We start from the raw sequence: 22,115 nt of genomic DNA, 5'->3' as shown, positions 1-22,115 counted from the left end.
CCTGGGCCCAACATGGGTGGGCAGAAGAACTCTGCCTTGACCCACAAGTGATTTGGTCTCTCCCTCTCTCGCCTGCATGCCATGTGGTCTCTCGAACATCCCCCCTCCCCCGAATACCTTTTAAATAGCAGATTTTCACCGGCAGCGAGCAGCAACTAATACACACTGCTCATGTTGGCCCCACAGCCTTCCCTCTGATGCAACTTCCTGTTTCCACATAGGCGAGAATACATCAGAGAGAAGGATGTGGGGACGGTGAAACCAGTATGTATCAGTCGCTGCTCGCTGCAGGTGAAGATCTGCTATTTACAACGTATGCAGGAGGGGCAGCTGTTGGGAGTTCTTGGCTGGTGGGGCTTGGGGATCCCTGCCAGCCACATCATATGTGTGCTGCCACTGGGTGGGCCTGAGCACAAAGTGGGTGGGCCTGGGCCCATCCGGGCCCACCCTTGGCTACGCCACTGATGCCAGGTCAGAGCAGGCTTTAGGTTGTTGGAAGCGAGGATTTCTCATGATTCTCATATGAATCTTTCTGCACAATCTGCCGCTTTTGAAAGCAGAAGGAAGCCCTTAAGCTCTGGTCTTGACAAGCAGTAGACCCTAGCGAAAGCACAGGTTGGCGTCTGTTTCCTGGATCTAAACGTAAAGCGCCCATGCTAAAAAAGCAAACAAACATTTAAAAGCCTAAAGTGAAAATACACATTGACGTCTTGTTTCCCGCATCTAAATATAACTGTCCAACTTATAAAAATTAAAAACGCTTATACTTAGACCACAGAAAAGAGACACTAATGTGTGCTTCACGTTTGGGTCTTTATCAGGTGAATGCACACAGGAGCTGAACTTACCGTGGAACTCTTCCGCGCATGCGCCAAGCACAATCCTTCCACTGAACTCCCTAATGCTGAATGCTATGAGTCAGGGGCGTAGCCAGACCTCGGCGGGAGGTGGATCCAGAGCCCGAGGTGGGGGGGGGCACAGTTTAGCCCGCCCCCCCACCACTTTTGACCCCACCCCCGCCGCCGCTGACACCCCCCCGCCACTTTCAACCTCCCATCCTTCCGCTGATCCTCCCCCGTTGCCACCGCCGCCAGGTACTTTTGCTGGTGGGGGTCCCCAACCCCCGTGCGCTGAAAACTTTGCTGGTGGGGGTTGGGGACCCCTGCCAGCAAAGGTACCAGGTGGCGGCAGGGGAGGGTCGGCGGCAGCCAGAGGGGGGATCAAAAGTGGCGGGGGAGGGTCTGCAGCGGCGGAAAGGGGAATCAAAAGTGGCAGGGGAGGGTCTGCGGCGGGGATGGTCAAAAGTAGAGGGGGCCAGGGCTAAATCTATGGGGGCCCATGCCCCCACCTAGCTACGCCCCTGCTATGAGCACGCCTATATTTACATCTCATTAGCATTGAGAACTAGGGCCTTGTTCTTCTGTACTGTTCTGGAAGTAATTTTAATGCACTATTCAGAACAGCACCGGCGTTTTGAAAATTCGGGCCTCAATGGTTGTGGGGAAGGAGGGGATTTAAAATAATGGAATGAAGGCTCATGGGTGCCATATCCCAGCTCTGAATTTCACTGAGCTTGAGTATAAACCTCTAGATCAAAAAAATGTTGTATGAAATACAGATATTGAATAAAATACAGTCTCATTGATACATTTACCAACCCCTGTGTTATACTAATTTCAAAGAGTACTTATGAATGAAGGTGTTTCAATAAAACTCATGGTTTTTATAAACCTAAGTTCTCCTTCAACTTTGCTTAGTGAGAATAAAGTCTACCTAACGGGCAACAAATAAAGCATTTCATCCACACATAAGATCAATAAGCTTTGCAATTATTAAATATGTGAAGACCACGTCTTTGGCATCATAACGTTTGGTGGCGTTTAGTGAATGACGTATTTTTTGGCTACAATTAAGGCTCCTGAAGAAGTGATACGAAACAGGGCACCTCATAGAGCTGCAGTCAACTTTATATGCCACAGCTAAGCGACTCATTTCACTGTATTTCATAAATGACTCTTGGGATTAGTGGAAGCTTAAATTTTGCACATTTTATAATGCTTTTTTTTTTTTTTTTTTTTGCTTTGAGGACACATTCTTAGGTTTTAACACTGCATTGTTGTTGGGTATATGCTCACAAGTAGGATTACGAGGATGTGTGAACACAGTCACTACAGTCACTAACGTAAGCAAAAGCAGCTGTTTTAGCTCTATTTTGCTACTTTGATGTACAGAGACAGTACGAGAGAGTAGTGACACACTGAGAGAAACTACATTATATAGAAAAAATTTATTTTGCTGGCATATTGAAAAAAGTTGTTTTGCTAGCATACTGTATTATTCTAGGGCAGTGTTTGCCTTTTCATGTCCATCAAAGCATTAGAGTACTATTAGAAAGTATTTTTTGTGAGTTCTGATATACTCTCTCTCTCTCTGTACAGATTTATGGTTTTTCAAGAGTCTTGAGTAGAGGAGTGTGGTAGCCGTGTTAGTCCACTCTTAAGGTTATCAATAGAAATCAAACAAAATAAAACATGGAAAAGAAAATAAGATGATACCTTTTTTATTGGACATAACTTAATACATTTCTTGATTAGCAACCTTCGAAAGCTAATCAAGAAATGTATTAAGTTATGTCCAATAAAAAAGGTATCATCTTATTTTCTTTTCCATGTTTTATTTTGTTTGATTTCTATTGATAACCTCAAGAGTCTTGAGAAATTTTCTGTAGTATTAAATATGTGGCATGGGATGCCCCTGTGTTAATTTCCTTTCAATGCAAAGTTTCTCCTGTTCACCCCCACACTTCAAATTCATAGAGGTGACTGGAGCAGCAGCACTGTGGCTCAGCAATTTCTGCTCTTGTGGCACAATACAGAGCAAAATAACAATTCTTGTCCCATCAGGGTACACCTTTCTTCCAATGAGTGCTGCTAGGTATGTGGTATCCCATGCTCACCAAGGTCACAGGCACCAGAGGAGGTTTCTTCCTGTAATAGTCACAGTTGGACAGTTTCAGATTTAGAAGAAGGGCGTAGTATGACATCGTGTAGAGACTGTCTGCATTCATTAGTGTCTGGAAACCCACGTTGCTGTTTGCATCAAAGCCAGGTGACTGCACTGCACCTAACGAAAATGAAAATGGACTCATCAGTCACATGTTGCATCACAGCACCAGTACCACAGCCCTTATTTTGGCGAAAGCCTTCTAACAGCTCAGAATACAGGGCCTATGGAGCAGGTCTCCATTATCACCTCCCAAGGGAGGAAAGCAGAGGCGCTTCTTCTACACACAGCTTGTGTTGGGAAGTAATGCAGACATTTTACAATAAATTAGCCCCAAGTCATGCAGTTTGCTGCTTTGAGTACCACGTGATCATATAAACCTTTGGCAGTCTAAACAGGTTATAAGATAAAGCCAGCTCAAGAGAAAATGCTGAACATCATTACAGTTATGCTTGTGCTGGGTGGTAATGATACTATTCTATGCATTGGGGAATTAGGACACTCAGACCTCTAACCTCCATTTCTTCTCTTTATTTGGTTTCATTCATATCCACATCTGCTTCGATTAAAATTAAAAAGAACACACACACACACACACACACACACATAATTGTGAAAATCCATGGCTTAGTAATCACAGTATAATTATTTCTGGATACCATTAAGCACTTCTGTATGGACCAAACTGACAGTTCAGTGGCTCTGCATTGCAACATAGGAGATCTGGCTTTGGTATCAGATTCTGCTCCTTAGATTGGTTAGGGTTGGAATGCTGCAGAAGAACTGCGCAGTTGAAGTACGATTTGGGGAACCTGCACACATTGGTACCAGCCTTTTGGGGGCCCAAATGGTGGCATCTATAAGTCCTCTCTGAGCAAGGTACTGGGTTGGCAGGAGCGGGTGCCATATTGACTTCCAGTGGAAGGTGCATGCCCTTAAAGCAGAAGAGAGATCACAGCTGCCTCATGCGGTGCCTGTAGAAGATGGAACAGGCCCCCATATGGAGCGATGCAGTAAGGGGCCTGTTCCATCCTCCCTACAGGCATTGCTTGGGACACTTAGAATTTCCCTTCCCTCTGAGGACAAACACCATGCACTAGAGGTGAGGGAGGAGGAAGAGAGACTGCCATTTGGGCACCTGTATGGCAGTGGCCAAAAATAACAGGCTTTGAAATGGTGGTGTCCAAGAGTCACACACCGCTGTGTAGTGGTGATTTCTACTGGTCAGAGCTGGGAGCAAGTTTACCAAGTTCAGAAAGTAACTCCTGGCCAAATTACCAAGTTCCAGTGGCATAGCCAGACCTATCATTTTGGGTGGGCCTTCCAAAACTCCCCCTCTCTTTATCCTGCATCTCTCCCTCTCCTCCACCCCAGATCCAGCTTTTGCTTCCAGCTGTGGCTCGGCAAACTGCTCCCCCCACCCATGTACCTCTGCATCTTTACCGGTGGAGCAATGATACTTGTCTGCTATGTCAGCCATGCAGACTACCCTCTGCTGTGCTCTGCCAGAGAGGAATCAGGAAGTGATGTCAGTGAGTGCAGGATGCAGCCGAGGGAAGCCTACAAGGCTGATGCAGGCAGCAGATGTGCATTGCTGCTGTGCTGGCTAAAATACTAAGGGAGACGGGGGTGCGGAAGAGTTGATAGGCCATGGGTAGTGGGGAGGAATGCTGGATCTGGGAAAGGGAGAGAGGAATGTGAGGTGGCTGCCTCAACTTTTTTGGTGGGACAGAAAGGGTGGGCTTAAACCAAGAATGCCAAGAGGCTTGCTCATAGCACTGTCACTGCCAAGTTCAGAAAGCAATTCCTGGCCAAAGGAGTGTCACTATGATGGGCAAAACCAGGGGTACTTACAAATGAAGGCTCATGGTGTCATAGCCCAAAGGAGGACTGCTTTGACTGAGCTGAAAACTCAAACAAAGTAGGACAAAACTGTTAAGACGCTCCTCCCCAACTCCTTTTCAGCAAAGAATTATTGTACAACTAAGTGACAATGGGGCTCATTTGCAAAGTCTAAGTGCTTTGAAAATATACTTCTGTGTTACTAGGCGAGTTTGGAGAAAGCAGAGGCCTGGTACTTGAGAAAATCAGGCTAACACATGAACAATGCCCATACCCTTTTAATGGGAATGAACATTATAACAAGAGCTGGGCATCTGATACAAGAGCAGCAAGTTTCATCTCTGAAGTAGACAGCCTGACTTGCTTATTTCACTCTGCCAGACAGTAGCTGTGTCTGCACCAAAAGAAATGAATCCTGGTTTACCAAGTTAATTGAAAAATACTGCCAACCAAAAAAAAAAAAAATAATGTTTAGCTGATTGGTAAGAAAAATAAATCTAAATCTAATACTAACTAGAGAATGATCATTGCCCCGCATCATCACTTTTACTAGATATAACTTTTCCTAGTAATCTATTGTATAGGCTGTCTTCATATTTAGCTTGGCAGACTTCCAGTTCTTTCCAATGATTAATATCTATATTTCTAAAGGGTACACTGTGCTTTGGAAGAGGCCAAGGACTGCTTCACATTAACGTGACTTTAAGTGGATCCACTTTAGAACACTAAGCATTTTTCCTATAGATATAAAACGCATCTGGTGCATTGTGTCAGGTCACATGACCACCCATCTATTCCTACAGGAAAAAGTCCATACTTTTACTTAGAAGTCTGCTTTGCTCCTGAATTTTCAATGATTTCCACTGCACCAAAAATGGTAACATTTGGGATAGAAACCTACTGACAAAGAACTTAGACTTACAAAATTATATAGAGGGGCATAATCGAACGGCGCCGGCCATCTATTTGGCCGGCGCCACAACCAGCGGTCCTGAACCGTATTATTGAAAAAGATGGCCGGCCATCTTTTGTTTCGATAATACGGTTGGGGCCGGCCAAATGTCAGAAATGGCCGGGTTTGAGATGGCCGGCATCAGTTTTCGCAGATAATGGAAACCGAGGCCGGCGATCTCAAACCCGGCCAAATCCAAGGGGCCAGCATTTGTAGTGCACTGGTCCCCCTCACATGTCAGGACACCAACCTGGCACCCTAGGGGGCACTGCACTGGACTTCAAAAATTGCTCCCAGATGCATACCTCCCCCGTCCTGCCTTCGTTACCCTACCGAAAGGCCCCCTTGAAGTTTGGCTGGCTCCAGGACGGAAAGCAGTTGGCGCCGGCCAAAATCGGCTTTTGATTATACCGATTTGGCCGGTTTCAGGAGATGGCTGGCCATCTCCCGATTTGTGTCGGAAGATGGCTGGCAATCTCCTTCGAAAATAAGCTGGATAGTGAGCTATGGAACTTTGTAAGTCTAAGTGTTTTGAAAATGAGCCCCTAATTGACCCATGAGTTGATTAAGAAGGGGCAGGAGGTGCAAAATCCGGCCACCCCCTTTCAAGCACTGACAGGTGAATGAGTCATGCTTCTGTAAACTACAGGCTCATTTAAATTTTTCACATGGGATGACTATTGGCCTTATGATGACTAGGCAAAGAGAAGCGGCCTCCATGAAAGGCAAATGTCTTCCAAGCATCACTGTACTGACCTAGTGCCTTTCAGAAAGGCATTTCCGTAACAGACACATCAAGAGACGTCAACATGATGAGAACAGAAATCATTTAGAAACCACACAGCCTGTGTAATTCCAATTTGTCCTTACAATGTTCCTTGTGACAGTGATGCATCCTGACATCATACCTGCTTGAAAACCTGAGCAGAAAGCTGAAGCGAAATTCTGGAGTGCAGAATCCACCTCTTCCATGCTTGGAAAAGTTAGAAGTTGAGGTAAAAGTGCTTCTAAAGACTGTACGAACCGTCTGGCACTGTGCTGATCTGCTTCCTGATTCTTCAACAGTTTTAGTGAGAGAGCAGCACTACGCAATGATCTGTGACCTGGACAATCTCTGGGAGTCTGATCTTCATCTGCCAGAGAGCAGTTATCTGACCCTATGTCCGAGACATCGGATCTACCAGAATCTTTTTCTGCAGCCATAGAGTACTGGTCACAAGAGTCAAATTCTGTTCTGGAAAGATCTTGGTCATCAACACTGAAGTTGCTTTCACTATATCTTGACCCATAAGACCTTGTCCTACTGTCAACTGACAGAAAATTAGTTATATCTGGGTAAACAATGGTGTGACTTCTTTGAATGACATCTGGCTGGTCTGTTGGTTCAGACTCCAGATCTTTATTCTGATTTTCTGTACTATCTTGGCCACTTGGTGACTGCAAGCAGTTTCTCCGTCCTTCAAGGTTATCCTCAGGAGTAGTCTGACCCAGATCGCCTTCCAAAGTGGTTTGACCAGTGTCTGTAGTGACACTAATGCTAATATCTGGACTTTTCTCTGTTCCAGATTCCCATGGCGTGTGTTCTGATGAAAGAATACGCCTCTGCCACCTGAAATCTGCATCGTTGATTTCCATAGATTCTCTGCTAGATTCCGCTCCATCTTTTAGCTCCTCAAGACGGTGAAGAAGATGATGAACCTGTTCCTCTTTCAGGCCTTTTCCTTGACTTAATTCATCTAAAGCTCCAAGAAGGCCACAGACACAGGAAACAGACGCATAGCATGCTTCAATGCCACCCTTAACACAAGCTTCTGTCATCCCATCCATGATCCTAAAATTAAAAGAGAACATAACTATAACTGAGGAACTCTACCCAAGGTACACTCAAATTAGAGACAACAAAACATTGTGAAGCCCCTAAATCAAGGATGATACTGATGGAGTTTCTGAAACACAGAATATGATGGCAGGTAAGCAACGTTAGGCCCATCTAGTCTGCCCAATTTCTGGTGCATTGTCATAGACCTCAGTTGATCTGGGGCTTTCCTGTTAAGTCTTTATGCTTATCCTGTGCTTTCTTGAAATTTGACTGCTTTTGTCTCTACTACATTCATCGGGAGGGGAGAGACCAATATAGCCACATTCAGGATATGTAGTAAGACATTGTTTTCAACATGTTTTTATATGGTATAGGTATATTGTGTTGCATCTCAACAAGAATAGTGTCTAGTGCTGACTATGCATTCTTTTAAAATAAATTGGGTCTCATATATTAGTACTTCATTTTTGTTTTTGCTTACTCACCACTGTTAGCTATATGGGCGGTTAGTTCTATAAAGAAGATGATAACAAGTGCCAATATACAAGTGCCAACAATGTGAATAAATGACCAGAAAGCCAGCATGTATCAGCATATACATACATGTACACCCATACATGCCAATACTCTGACTAGTCGTTATTCTATAACAAGGCCCCTAAATTTCATGGGTATATATGTGGGCAGATATGGGTGGAGCGCTGTACATACTTGAATATAAACCGAGGACAAAACTGGGGATCTTGGTTTATAATCAGTATCTCCTTTCACCCACCACCAGAATTTCTTCCTGCACCCCCCCCCCCCCCCACAGTTACCGGCATTTCACTCGCAGTTCCTATGGCTGATGCTGACAAACAAATTTATGCGCTGAGCCGGAGCAGAGCTTTCAGCACCTGTGCATGCTCAAGGCTTGTCAACACCAACAGAAGGTAACCACTCCACTGATGATCAAACGCCAAGCAAAGAAAATGGAGCCAAAAAACCTCTCTCAGATGGTATCCACAGTAAAGGCTTTCTTCGAATCCTCTCTCAGATGGTGTCGCTTATTTTACGGATTCGAAGAAAGCCTTTACTGTGGACACCATCTGAGAGAGGTTTTTTTGGCTCCATTTTCTTTGCTTAGTGCAGCTCCCGCCCTCTCAAAGACTCTCTGACACAGGCAATTGTCTCAAAAACACAGCCATCTTCTAATAAAATGTGTTCCTTCTCACCAACTTTTGGGGCCCTTGGTGCTCTTTTCCTGCTCTACTATTCATATAGGGGCCAGTTCTGAAACCCTGGGAGGGAGCCCGGCTAGCTCCTGCGGTTGGCAGCAAACCCGGAAATTCAATGCTGAAGCTGTATCCGCTGACCGGCACTGAATTTCCATTTTTTGGGGGGGGAGGGCTGCTACAAACATAGCCGGTTAAGCCAATATTTATTGGCTGACTGGCTAAGTTGCAGTGGTCAAAGATAGACCTGCTATTTACGCAGGTCTATCTGGCTGCTAAACTTAGCCGGTCAGTCAATAAATGTTGGTGCTAACTGGCTATGTCACATGACATAGCCAGTGACCGGGCTAGCCGCTAAGAGCTAATATTCAGCTAAGATAGCCAGCTATCTTGTGCTGAATATTACTGCTTAGCCGGCTTTAGGCTATTCAACTGGCCAGGAGCTGTTCCTGGCTGGTAAAATAGTTCTAAATATCGTCCGGATAGGGGTCACTTCTATAACTGGGCACTACAACTTAGGCATCTAAATACACAGGCTGAGCGCCTATTCTGTAAGAGTGCTTATGTTTGTATGTACTCTTATAGAATACTAGTGTAATTCATCAGTGTGCTTAAATTTAGGTGCACACACTTACACCAGGTCAATAGAAGGCTAAATGTGCGTACTGAAATGCAGCAGTTACACAAATAACTTACAGCATTCTGTAAGTTAAGCATGTAAATATCAGCCACACCCATGTCCCGATCGTGCTCCTCCCCCTGCGAACACCCCCTTGCATTCATGCACTAAAGCAATTGCGTGTGTATGTTATAGAACGCTGCTAAGCACGCAGTTTGCACTCTGCACATAACTGTTACAGTCACCCGTGTGCTAATGTTATGTTTACAAACTGGCAACTAACTTTAGACAAACTGTTATAGAACGGGGGGGGGGGGGGGGGGGGTGGTAATGTTGCTGAGAATTCAGGGAAAGGGGACTTATAGTTTAGCAGCTGCTGATAAAAGTATAAGTTCTTCCGAGTATCAGGTTCTATACAGAGAAAATAATGTTCCAACATTGAAAAAGGGATTCTAGCTAGAATGACATATTACACTGATTTAGGGTATAGTTCACTTTCAGTGCCCTGGAAGGACTAATGAATTCCAATGACTCTTAGAGATAAAATATTTTCAAGGGACTTCAAACCATGAAAGATGGCTCATTATTTCTTCATATGCAAATAAAGCCACCGGGAAAATAGGACATCTTACTGAATGCATTAATTTATTTACTATATGTGTCTAACATAGAATAAGATTATCTGAGGGCGGAAATGCAAGACTAAATGGCAGCTTTCACTGTACTCTTATAAATCTAATACAAATAGTCATCCAGTCATGGCACAGCTTATAGAATATTCTCAGTATCTCAAGGTCACAAAATTCCAGTCTACAATGAAAAGCACCTTCTTTTTCTTAGCAAATGATGGCAGATAAAGACCTGAACGGTCCATTAAGTCTGTCCAACAGTCACACTCATTTCTCAAGTCATGATTAAACCAACAATGAACGTGATATAAAATACTTGATCATTGTTTCTCTTTGGCATTTGTGGGACATAGATGATAGAAATCCACCCGGCCCTGTCCATAGGTTCCATCTACTAAAGTTGTCGCCAAAACCCACTCCAGCCTATCCAAATCTGTCTCGTCATTTGCAGGACACAAGCCGTAAAAGTCCGCCTGGCACTGTCCTCATGTTCCAAATTACTGGAGTTTCCATCAAAGTCCTCTTGTTCTTTTAAACTTACTAGTATATATATCTTTTCAATGAAACAATCAAATCCTAGACCTCTATACTTATAACCTAACCTGGAATCTCCAGTTCCTTCAAGGTCAAAATGGAACTCTGTGAATTCCCTGTAATAAAAAAAATCAGGAGCATAGCTACTACTGAGTGAGCCTGGCAAAATGCTGGGATCCGACTGATGACAGGGGCCATCTCCTCTGCTCAAACTCCCCTCCCCCCCCCACACATGACCAGTACAGAGGCGGCAAAAAGAAAATAGAAGCATAGGGCCTTGGAGAATGTGTACATGCTCGGTGTCTGCCCATGTGTACTTAGTAACCAAAGAATTAACAGACAAAAAGAAACATACAATTTGAGTAGGTCCAGGTGCGACTTCCTCTTTGACATAGACCGCTTTCTAGATTCTGGTTCAGAAGAGCTAGGTCCTGCCAAATCACACAGCCGCTGGGGACTACCGAGTATCTAGAAAGACAAATAAGACAAGGGTAAGCAAACAAAACAAAGGAACACAAACATTTTCATTCATCTTGATCTAGATGAAAGTGCATCCATCCATTTTAAAGGTGGTTGCGATCTCCCTTACATCATTTGACTGCATACATTTGAATGGCATGACCCTAACAAAAATAAGGAGCCAAATATTTAAAAAACAACATACACATATATTTGAGATGCATGTATATGCACTGCCTCCATTGTATGCAAAAGCATCTCATGAATATTCATTTTTGATACTTGAAAACCCTACAGAGTTATTCCACTTGAGGACTGGAATTGTCTATCCTAACAGCCTTGATTTTTAGCTGCTGAAATACTCGTCTATGCTGTTCTTTTTCCTTCTCATTCTGTTCTTCCCCACGTTTCCTTTGACAGATTTTTCAAGATTATGTAGAATATTTGCATATTAAATAAAAGCTAATTTTCTGACGTTTTCAGTTAAATTATATGGTCTATTTTTGTGGAAAGGGTGTGACTGGTGTTAGGAAGGAAAGGGGACTAGAGAATATGGGAAGACAGGACCTCAGTGGAGGAAAATGGAGAAGGGACTGTAGGCAGGAGAGACAAAGATACGAGATGGAAGGTCGATTTGGGTGCAGAAGGGGAAAATATGGGAAATGGGAGCAGAGGAAGGGGATGAAAAGGAAGGAAAATGGGAATAAGAGAGAGGAAAAGTCTTTGGATCCTGCATTCCTCCTTCAGTCCCTTCATCTACTCTCTCCACACACCCCTTCTAATACACTCACTCATCCAATACAGCCATTCATTCATTAACCTTGTCCCCTTCCCTCACTCTTTCCTGCACCTTTCCACAATCCCCTCATTGATTTTCTTGCCCTCCCAGGCTTGTTTGAAGAGACCAGTGTCAATACAGGGTCTCTGGCCACACTGCTCCTCCTGCTCTTTTGCTGTGTTCCATTTTGGGCAGTCCTCTCCCTCCTCACCTCCCCCTGGTGCCTTTTCAACTCTATGGGAGGAGAAGGATGAAAGCGTCATCCTTCCTTTGCTTCTACTACTCAAACTGAACATCATACTTTGACCTGCACAGCAATACGGTGTCTTGGGTGGTTCAAAGCATGACTGAGGTATGGATAACAAAGGAGGAGTATGTACTGCTGCTGTCCTCCTCCTCTTCGTTCTTCTCCAAAAGGAGAAATTAGGTTTTACCTGATAATTTTCTTTCCATTAGTCCTTCTCACTATTCCAGAACCCATCAACCAGCAGGTGAAGATACAGAACTGAAAACTGAGCTGAGACATCTCTCTCTTGGCATTCAGTCCAGCTCCTCAGTATTTACATAGACACACAGTAACTCACTAACCTAACACTAACCAGACGAGCAAGCATGTGAGGATCTCTCTCATCTCTGCACAACTTGTAGAGAACAAGAGATATGCAGGAAGCACTATATAATGTGATAGTCATTATCTGACCCATTACTTCGCACCAACTAAACATCTTGGAAACCTCGGGTGGGCCTTTGGAATAGTGGGAAGGACAAATGGAAAGAAAATTATCAGTTAAGATCTAATTTCTCCTTCCATTACATAGCTTCCCACTATTCCAGAAAACGTGGGATGTTCAAAGGCAATCCCTAGAGTGGGTGGGATCCTGGCGCCGCCACCCTGAGGACTGAAGCCCCAAACTGGCTTCTGAGCGCGTCACAATGTCCACCCTGCCAGAAATGGTATTCAAAGTTGACGAGTCGGAAAAACTGAAAGAAATCTCTATAAACCTGGAGAATGTAATGGCACAATTTGACAAATTGAAGAGTAGCAAATCGTCTGGATCAGATAGTATTCATCCCAGAGTACTGATAGAATTGAAAAATGAACTTGCAGAACTACAGATAGTAATATGCAATTTATCTTTAAAATCAATCATGGTACTGGAAAATCGGAGAGTGACCAATGTAACGCTGAATTTTAAAGAAGGTTCCAGAGGTGATCCGGGAAATTATAGACCTATGAGCCTGACATCAGTGCCAGGCAAAATGGTACAGACTATTATAAAGACCAAAATTACAGAGCATATTCAAAAGCATGGATTAACGAAACAAAGCCAACATGGATTTAGTGAAGGGAAATCTTGTCTCACCAATTACATTTCTTTGAAGGGGTGAACAAACATGTGGATAAAGGTGAGCCAGTCAATATTGTGTATCTGCATTTTTAAAAGGCCTTTGACACGGAGGGGCATAATCGAACTCGAACGCCCATCTCCATGGACGTCCATCTCCGAGAACAGGCACGTGAAGGGGCGGGACAGAAGCACGGTATGGTCACATTTTCACTATGGTAATACTAGGACCCAGCTAAGGAACAGGTTATTTTGAGTTAGTCTTCACTGGACCAAACTTGCTTTCCTTGTGCCGTCACTATCCAGCAGGTAGGCAGTGTCTTAAAAGGTGGAGGATAAAGGAATTTTTTAAAAACATTTAAATCACACATTATCCCAAGCAAAGCTGGGTTCAATGTGGCTTACATCTGAAAATATGGAGGGTCATAATCGAAAAGGGCACCCATGTTTTCCTGAGGACGTCCTCACAGGACGTCCCGGCGAAGGGGTGGGGAAACCTGTATTATCGAAACAAGATGGACGTCCACCTTTCGTTTCAATAATATGGTCGGGGACGCCCAAATCACGAAATTTAGGTCAACCTTAGAGATGGTCGTCCCCGATTTTCGGCGATAATGGAAACCAAGGACGCCCATCTCAGAAATGACCAAATCCAAGCCCTTTGGTTGTAGGAGGAGCCAGCATTCGTAGTGCACTGGTCCCCCTCGTATGCCAGGACACCAAGTGGGCACCCTAGGGGGCACTACAGTGGACTTCAGAAATTGCTCCCAGGTGCATAGCGCCCTTACCTTGGGTGCTGAGCCCCCCAAAACCCACTCCCCACAACTGTACACCACTACCAAAGCCCTAAGGAGAGAAGGGGCTGCACCTAGATGTGGGTACAGTGGGTTTCTGGTGGGGTTTGAAGGGTTCATATTTACCACCACAAGTGTAACAGGTGGGGGGGATGGGTCTGGGTCTGCCTGCCTGAAGTGCACTGCACCCACTAAAACTGCTCCAGGGACCTGCATACTGCTGTCATGGAGCTGGTTATGACATTCGAAGCTGGCAAAAAAATATTTAAAAAGTTTTTTTTTAGAGTGCGAAGGGGTTAGTGACCACTGGGGGAGTAAGGGGAGGTCATCCCCGATTCCTTCCTGTGGTCATATGGTCAGTTCGGGCACCTTTTTGAGGTTGGTCATAAGAAAAAAAATGGACCAAGCAAAGTCAGGGATGCCCTTTTTTCCATTATTGGTCGAGGACACCCATGTGTTAGGTACGCCCTAGTCCCGCCTTCGCTATGGTTCCAACACAACCCCATGAACTTTGGTCATCCCCGCGACGGAAAGCAGTTGAGGATGCCCAAAATCGGCTTTCGATTATACCGATTTGGGTGACCCTGGGAGAAGGACGCCCATCTCCCGATTTGTGTCAAAAGATGGGCGCCCTTCTCTTTCGAAAATAAGCCTGATAGTGAGACAGAATAATAGAATTCAGTTATATCATGGAAGCAAACAATCAAAGTTTAAAGCAAATGCTTGGAGGAGTAGCCTAGTGGATAGTGCAGCGGCCTTTGATCCTGGGGAACTGGGTTCAATTTCCCACTGCAGCTCCTTGTGACTCTGAGCAAGTCACTTAACCCTCCCATTGCCCCAGGTACAAACAAGTTCCTGTATATACTATGTAAATCGCTTTGAATGCAGTTGCAAAAACCACAGAAAGGCGGTATATCAAGTCCCATATCCTTTCCTGTAATATGTGGTAGCAATAATGTACACAGCAAGGTGGAGGTGGGACTGTCCCAAGTAACCAAGATAGACCACAGGTAAAAACTGTATCCAGAAGTTTACTTGTCACACCAGCAGGAGCGTTTGCTCTTAAGCGATTTCATCACTACAGGAGCACGTTGTTACACAACTTTGTGGAGTTCCTGATTTGAAGTATTTTGACCCCTGAGGAAGGCTCTCCAGTCGAAACACGGCCCGTGTTGGGTCTTTATATTGGATCAGATTTACCATTGGCAAATAAACTTCTGGATACACTTTTTACCCGTGGTCTGCCTTGGTTACTTGGAACAGTCCCACCTCCACCTTGTTGTGTACTTTGTGGAAGGTGTGTGGACCCCGTTTTGGGGTTTTTTTTTCTTTGTCTTGGCGTTTTCTGCACATTCATATTCTTTAAGTTACATTTGATCCTACCAATTAAGGCTGGAGCTTGAAAACAACCAAGCAAATAAAAAGGACTACAAGAAGAGAGTATAGGGATAGATTCTTTTTTTTTTTTTTTTATTTGTATGAAGTCTTTATTAATAGACAATATAGCAATCCAGTAAAGTATGACAAGATAAGCCTTAAGTCCTGGTACATAAAACTGAACAGAAATCAGAGAGAACATAGTGGAAAATACATCATGCAGTTAACAACGCATTGCTATGTCCATATTCCCTATCCCGGCTACTGAAAGAACTAAGAGACCTGAACAGCGAGGCCATAAAAACTTCAAGGTTTATGAAACTTTTATCAAAGGATAACAGGGATAGATTCTATACATGATGGTGAAAAATAAAATACGCCTAGGAGAATTCTATAAACTATGCCTATGCCTAGCGTCTGTCCTTGTGACTAAATGTAGTCACGGCCATTTATGCCAAGTAAAACTTTGTGTAAATTCTGATGTCTAAGTAAGGCACGGAGCGATTGTATTTGTAATACTGCACATATGCCCATGCTCCTCCCATGGCCACGCCCCCGTTTGAGATCTGCATGGTAGAATTTATGTGCACCACTTTATTAAATATGATTTTTTTTTTGGGGGGGGGGGGAGAATTCCATATAAGGCACATAAAAAATCCATGCAAAAAACCATTTCTGCCTAAGCCTATTCTATAAGCCGCACCTAGATTTAAGCACAGTATACAGAATAGGCTTAGGCAGAAATCGTAGCGCCTAAATCTACATGCTTCCATTTATACCAGCGAAAACATGGCGTAAATCCCAGTGCATAGATTTAGGCGCAGAGGGCCATATTCTGTAACAGTGTGTGTAAATTTTGGAATGTCTACAAAATGGCCATTTCCCCACCCATAACCATGCCCCCTTTTGCCTGTGCACGTTAGGCACACTGCGTTACAGAATATGATTGACGAGTTGTGCGTGTAAATTCTCATTGTTAATTAGTGTTCATTATTGCTTGTTAACTGCTGTTATCAACACCAGCTTAAGCCAATTAAGTTACGTGCGTTGTTATAGAATATACTTGGATTTCAGCGCGGAATTCTAGGCGTGCTATATAGAATCCGTGAGTTAGTGAGCGGTGCATATAAATTTTAATTATTGCCAATTAGTGCTAATTGCTTGTTATGGTCCAATTAGTGCTGATTGACTTGATAATCAATTAAGTTACATGTGCAATTCAGCCATGCGGCCAGAATTGCGTGGAGAGGTAATACTGTTAATGCTCATGACTTTCGTGTAGTAAATGGAAAGAAACATAATTGGAGAAGAAGGAAAAAGACGTATATCTTGTGTAAAGAAAACAATAAAGAGGAAAGGCTGTGAGGTCTTCCATCTTCTAGCACTAATCAAAATATGTAGTTAGGTTTCACTCTTCACGGGAGGATGAGTTGGGTTGTGGAGGATTTTATATAGTTGCTTGTTTATCAATTAAGTTGGAATGCGTTTTTATTAAGAACTGCTCAGATGTTTTTATGATGGGTGGTATAGAAAGTAATTAAAATAAAATAGTGAATAGATGCTTCAGTGGTTAGCAAAAGCCTTCTAATTCTCTAGCTCTCACCTCTTTCATGATTTTTATAGCCTCCACACGGTTCTGGGGTGGGGGGTATAGCAGAATGCGGTGGTAGAGAGACTGCAGTACAGGTTTCATGGATTCCACCGACCCCATCAATCGCACCAGTTCTGCTGCAATGTAATAGATGGTACGAGCAACAGGCCCACTGAGGGCTGGTGCTGTGGAGGAGCAGCCTGAGCCTCGACCACGATCCGAGACACCAGAGGATGACGAATCAGACTCCATACAGATGTTGCTGTGCACTGAAGTGATGGTCTTGTCATGGATTGGGTTTCCCAGAATCACTATGAGCGCAGGGCATAGCTGCTTCCTATGGAGAAGAGGAAAAATAGAAGAATTTCTTCTCAGGATAACCTGCAAAATTGCTTAGAAAATTGGAATAATGCCTTTACATCTTTATGCCATCAGCTGTAATTTATTTACTTAGCAGTTTCCTCCTGCTTCTCTGGAGTTCCAGGGCTGGGAGCTGGCACAGTCAAGCTTACTTTGCAACTATCCAGGGGATTTTTCTCCTATTTTAAAACCCTTTCCAACTTATAGTCCGGTTATTGCAGTGACAGTCCTTGGAAGTCCAGAAGAGGAAACAGTAGTCTGCAAGAAGTGCAAGGCAGTCCACAAAAGCGGAACACAAGTCTTCTGATCTTTAAAAGGCTTTTATTTCTGCCACTTAAAACAAACAGGATATTGTTTGTTTTAAGTGTTCCGCTAGTTCGCTTGTGTTCCACTTTAGTGACAGTCCTTGGCCAGGGTCCATGCACTGAGGCTCCATGCAAAACCTTGTAATCATGGGTCCTGAATTTAGCACAGTGACAAAGACTCTCTCTCACCACAGCTGTGAATGTTGCCTTCTGTGATATCCCCAGTCCTGGACAGACAAGAAAGCTGAAGATCTGAACTGGGAATTGAACCCAGGACTCTCTACATGGCAGGCACAAATAGTGATTGGATCATTCAGCATGAAATCAAATGTTAAGGGCGACAGGATTTCTCCTGCACAACCCTGTCCTTACAGATATAAATTTGTTCGGTATTCTAGGCTGACCCAGAAGGAAGGAGGCCTGTGGGTTATCTGTTGAAGCAGGGGTTCTGAATCCAGTCCTCAGCACACATCCTGCCAGTTTTCAGGATATCCCCTGAAATAAAAGGGGATATCCTGATATGAAGGATATGAAAAGGAGGAAAAATAAAAGAATATTCTTCACAGGATAACCTGCAAAACTGCTTAGAGAAATGGAATATAACCTTTACATGTGGACCAAGGAGTGCTCACTTCGCGGGTGACCGCATAGGAATCTTAGACAGTGTTACTGGAAATTTGATATATCTTCTTGAAGAAGAATCTTTGAGAAACACAGCTAGAGTACGAGATATGGACATCTGTATTAATTTAATCACTTTGGGAGAAACAATGGAGTTCGACCTAACGCTATAAATTGTTTATCAAGTTTTCTACGCAAAATTTGGATAGATGTTTTCAGTTCGCCATAAGATAAGTTCCATTTAAGACTTTTTCATCATCATTCCTTGTCTATTTTGCTCTGCATCATATACAAGTCAATTTGACACTTTTTTTGGACACTAATAATACTGGCACTGATCTTACATTTCATGTTGTAGCAACAGTAGATTGACTTTATAGAGCTCCTTATATGCGATGATGGGATGGGGCTGCTCTCTATTGAGGGTACCTGGTTCTGAGCACATACCACTGATTTAAAAAAGAAAATAATAATTTATACTTGTTATGTAGGTTGTGGAATCCAATCTTTTTATATTGTTATAAAATTTAGATCAGCATTTAAGGATTTTCCCCATTTTCATATATTTTTCAATAACTATACATGAGATAAATTTGCTTGCATTATCACCACTGCATGAAAATCTCTCTCATGCATATTCATTGTAGATATCTTGAAAACCTGGCTAGCTAGATGTGTCCTCTGATTTACCAGCTTTGCTAGTTATCTCATATTTTTGAGCCCCTGGAAACTCTTGTCATCAGTATTATAGGTTCTGCTGCATTCAGATTTCACTTGATGTGTTTTTAAGTGGATAGATTTTATAGAATTTTATCCTCTAGTCCAGTGGTTCCCAAACCGGTCCTGGAGGCACCCCAGGCCAGTCAAGTTGCAGGTTACCTACAATGAATATTCATGAGACAGATTTGCATACAGCGGAGGCAGTGCATGCAAATCTCCCTCATGAACAGTGGCGTAGCCAGACTGCCAATTTTGGGTGGGTCTGAACCCAAAGTGGGTGGGCACAAAATTTTCTCTCTACCCCCCTCCCCCAGCAAAATGTAGTCACACTCAGATACATTTGTCACACAGGGTAAAGTGCTGCTTTTCAGTGCATCAGATTTCATACAATTTATTTAATAGCCTAACATCCTTTTCAGTGAGCTTTCAGAGGCCAAAACCTCCTGCCTCAGGTCAGTATAATGCTGTTATGGTGTCCTCTCCTGACCTAAGGAAGGAAGTATTGGTCTCTGAAACTTGATTAACACCATATTACTTTATCCTAAATTAAAAATACAATTATTTTCTTTACCTTTGTTGTATAGCCATTTACTTTTTCTCATTGTGTTGCTCCCAGTCTCTAGATTCTGCTTTCCTTCGTTTTCGCTTAACTCTTCTGCCAGGGTTTCCTGGCCATTTGTCATTTTCTCTCCTTTTTCTTTGCTTTCTTCAATATTTTTCTGCCTCTCTCTCTCTGTCCAGATTTAATTCATTCTTACTATCCATTCTTTAATTTCCTTCATCTACTTATGGCTTTTCATTTTTTTCTCACCCTTGTTCTCCCCATGCCCCTTCCTCTTATTCTCCAGTCTTTCACTACTCTCCTTTTCCATCCAGCAGCTCTCTTCTTTCTCTCCCCATCCTTCCAGTGTCTCCCCATCCTTCCAGTAGTCTCCCCTCTTTCTTTCTGCATCCTTCCGTCCAGTGTCACCTCTTTCTCCCTACCCTTCCATCCAGCATCTTCCCTCTTTCTCTCCCCATCCTTCCACCCATCTACCCTCTCTCCTGATCCTTCCATCTGTCTCTCTCTCCCTCCTTCTAACCAGTGTCTATCTCTCTACCCTTTTCTGTTCAGTGTCCTTTCTCTCTCAACATCCTTCCAGTCTCTCCCCTTTCTCTCCCCATCCTTCCATCCAGTGTCTCTCTCCCTATCCATCCGTTTTCCCTCTTTCTCTGCCATCCTTCCATCCGTTTTCCCTCTTTCTCTGCCATCCTTCTGTTTTCCCTCTTTCTCTCCCCATCCTTCCGTCTGTTTTCCCTCTCTCTCCCCATCCTTGTTTTCCCTCTTTCTCTGCCATCCTTCCGTCTGTTTTCCCTCTTTCTCTCCCCATCCTTCCGTTTTCCCTCTTTCTCTGCCATCCTTCCATCTGTATTCCCTCTTTCACTCCCCATCCTTCCGGTTTCCCTCTTTCTCTGCCATCCTTCCGTCTGTATTCCCTCTTTCACTCCCCATCCTTCCGGTTTCCCTCTTTCTCTGCCATCCTTCTGTCTGTTTTCCCTCTTTCTCTCCCCATCCTTCCGTCTGTTTTCCCTCTCTCTCCCCATCCTTCCGTTTTCCCTCTTTCTCTGCCATCCTTCCGTCTGTATTCCCTCTTTCTCTCCCCATCCTTCCGTTTTCCCTCTTTCTCTGCCATCCTTCCGTCTGTATTCCCTCTTTCACTCCCCATCCTTCCGGTTTCCCTCTTTCTCTGCCATCCTCCTATCTGTTTTCCCTCTTTCTCTCCCCATCCTTCCGTTTTCCCTCTTTCTCCCCAGTCCCCATCCTGCCATCCGTTTTCCCTCTCCCGATTCAGGCCCGGCAGCCCCAGCTACAAAAAGAAGAAGCGCTCAGCTGATTGAGCTGAGCGCTGCCACCAACACTAAAGATGAGAAAAAATGTTTAAAAAAAAAAAAGCGCGGCACCGCAGGCAGCCTCGAAGCATTGGCTGCTGGCTCTGCAGGCTCCTCCCGTCTCTTACGTCACTGCCCCTGCTTCGCTCCAGGGGCAGTGACGTAAGAGACAGGGGGAGCCTGCAGAGCCAGCAGCCAATGCATCGAGGCTGCCTACGGTGCTGCGCTTTTTTTTTAATTTACATTTTTTCTCGTTAATGTTGGCAGCGGCGCTCAGTTCAGTCAGCTGAGCGCCTCTTCTTTTTGTAGCGCTGGCCCTGCTGCTCAACAGGAAAAGCAGCAGTGGCCAGCAATGGGAGCAATGGGAGTGGGCGGGCCAGAGCTGAAATTGGGTGGGCCTGGGCCCACCCAGGCCCACCCGTAGCTACGCCCCTGCTCATGAATATTCATTGTGGGTACCCTGAAAACCTGACTGGCTGGGGTGCCTCCACGACCAGGTTTGGGAACCACTGCTCTAGTCCTTGGACTTTACTGGGGGATTTTAATATGCATTTAGATTCCAAATTGGTGGCAATGGTTAAGATTTTCTTAGATTAGTTAGGATTTCCTGAACAAATCTCCTCTCCAACCCATTTAAAAATTATGTTCTCAATCAATTCTTTTGCTCTAAAACTGAATGTCGTCCTAGTTTCACGAATGCCTTAAAATGTTGAGGCATCAGTCACTTTGGCTGGAATGCGTTTGGTGGAAAGATAAATCAAAACTGAACAAGGATCAATATAACAATTGCAGTAAGTATTGTTAAGAGGAGATTACAAAACTGAAAAGAGTTTATTTAAAGGGAAATTGGGCATAGCTTTTAATCACCCAAGCAATTTACTCCTTAGAGTGTAGCAACTTGCAAATTTAGATACTCGGGATTATAATAATCTTCTCTTTTACTGAGTAGAGAGGATTTTGAGGAATACTTTAATAAGATTTTACAGATTCACGATTCCATTTTAGTAGAATGGTAGGAGAAATTCAGCACAACACTCATCTTAAAGGAGAAAATGATGTGGATAAGGGAAGTTCCACTGAGAAGATAGAAGTTAGTTTTATTTTTCATGTTTTAGACCAATTTTGTTCTTGGAACTGGAAAAGCTGACTGCTAGTATGAAACAATCAAACCATATTTTGGATTCATGCCCTTTATAATCGCTTGGTTACTAATATTACTACTACTAATCATTTCTACAGTGCTGTACATGAACATGTGAGAGATAGTCCCTGTTCAGTGGAGT

General features: G+C 43.7%; 1 protein-coding gene across 1 annotated transcript in view; it reads right to left on the bottom strand.

The window, feature by feature from the left end:
* Window positions 1-22,115, bottom strand: part of ARFGEF3 (ARFGEF family member 3) — a 236,678-nt gene that overhangs the window by 102,544 nt on the left and 112,019 nt on the right. Inside the window, exons 11-14 of the mRNA XM_030198524.1 lie at window positions 16,970-17,294; window positions 10,968-11,080; window positions 6,706-7,628; window positions 2,957-3,123 (exon numbers count right to left, since the gene is read on the bottom strand). Of these exons, the coding sequence (XP_030054384.1) occupies window positions 2,957-3,123; window positions 6,706-7,628; window positions 10,968-11,080; window positions 16,970-17,294 (1,528 nt within the window). The remainder of the gene's footprint in view (window positions 1-2,956; window positions 3,124-6,705; window positions 7,629-10,967; window positions 11,081-16,969; window positions 17,295-22,115) is intronic.

Source organism: Microcaecilia unicolor, chromosome 3, assembly GCF_901765095.1.
Source record: "Microcaecilia unicolor chromosome 3, aMicUni1.1, whole genome shotgun sequence".
Classification (NCBI taxonomy): Eukaryota; Metazoa; Chordata; class Amphibia; order Gymnophiona; family Siphonopidae; genus Microcaecilia; species Microcaecilia unicolor.
The sequence above is the reverse complement of the archived record's forward strand: the minus strand, read 5'-3'. Positions and strand labels throughout refer to the sequence as shown.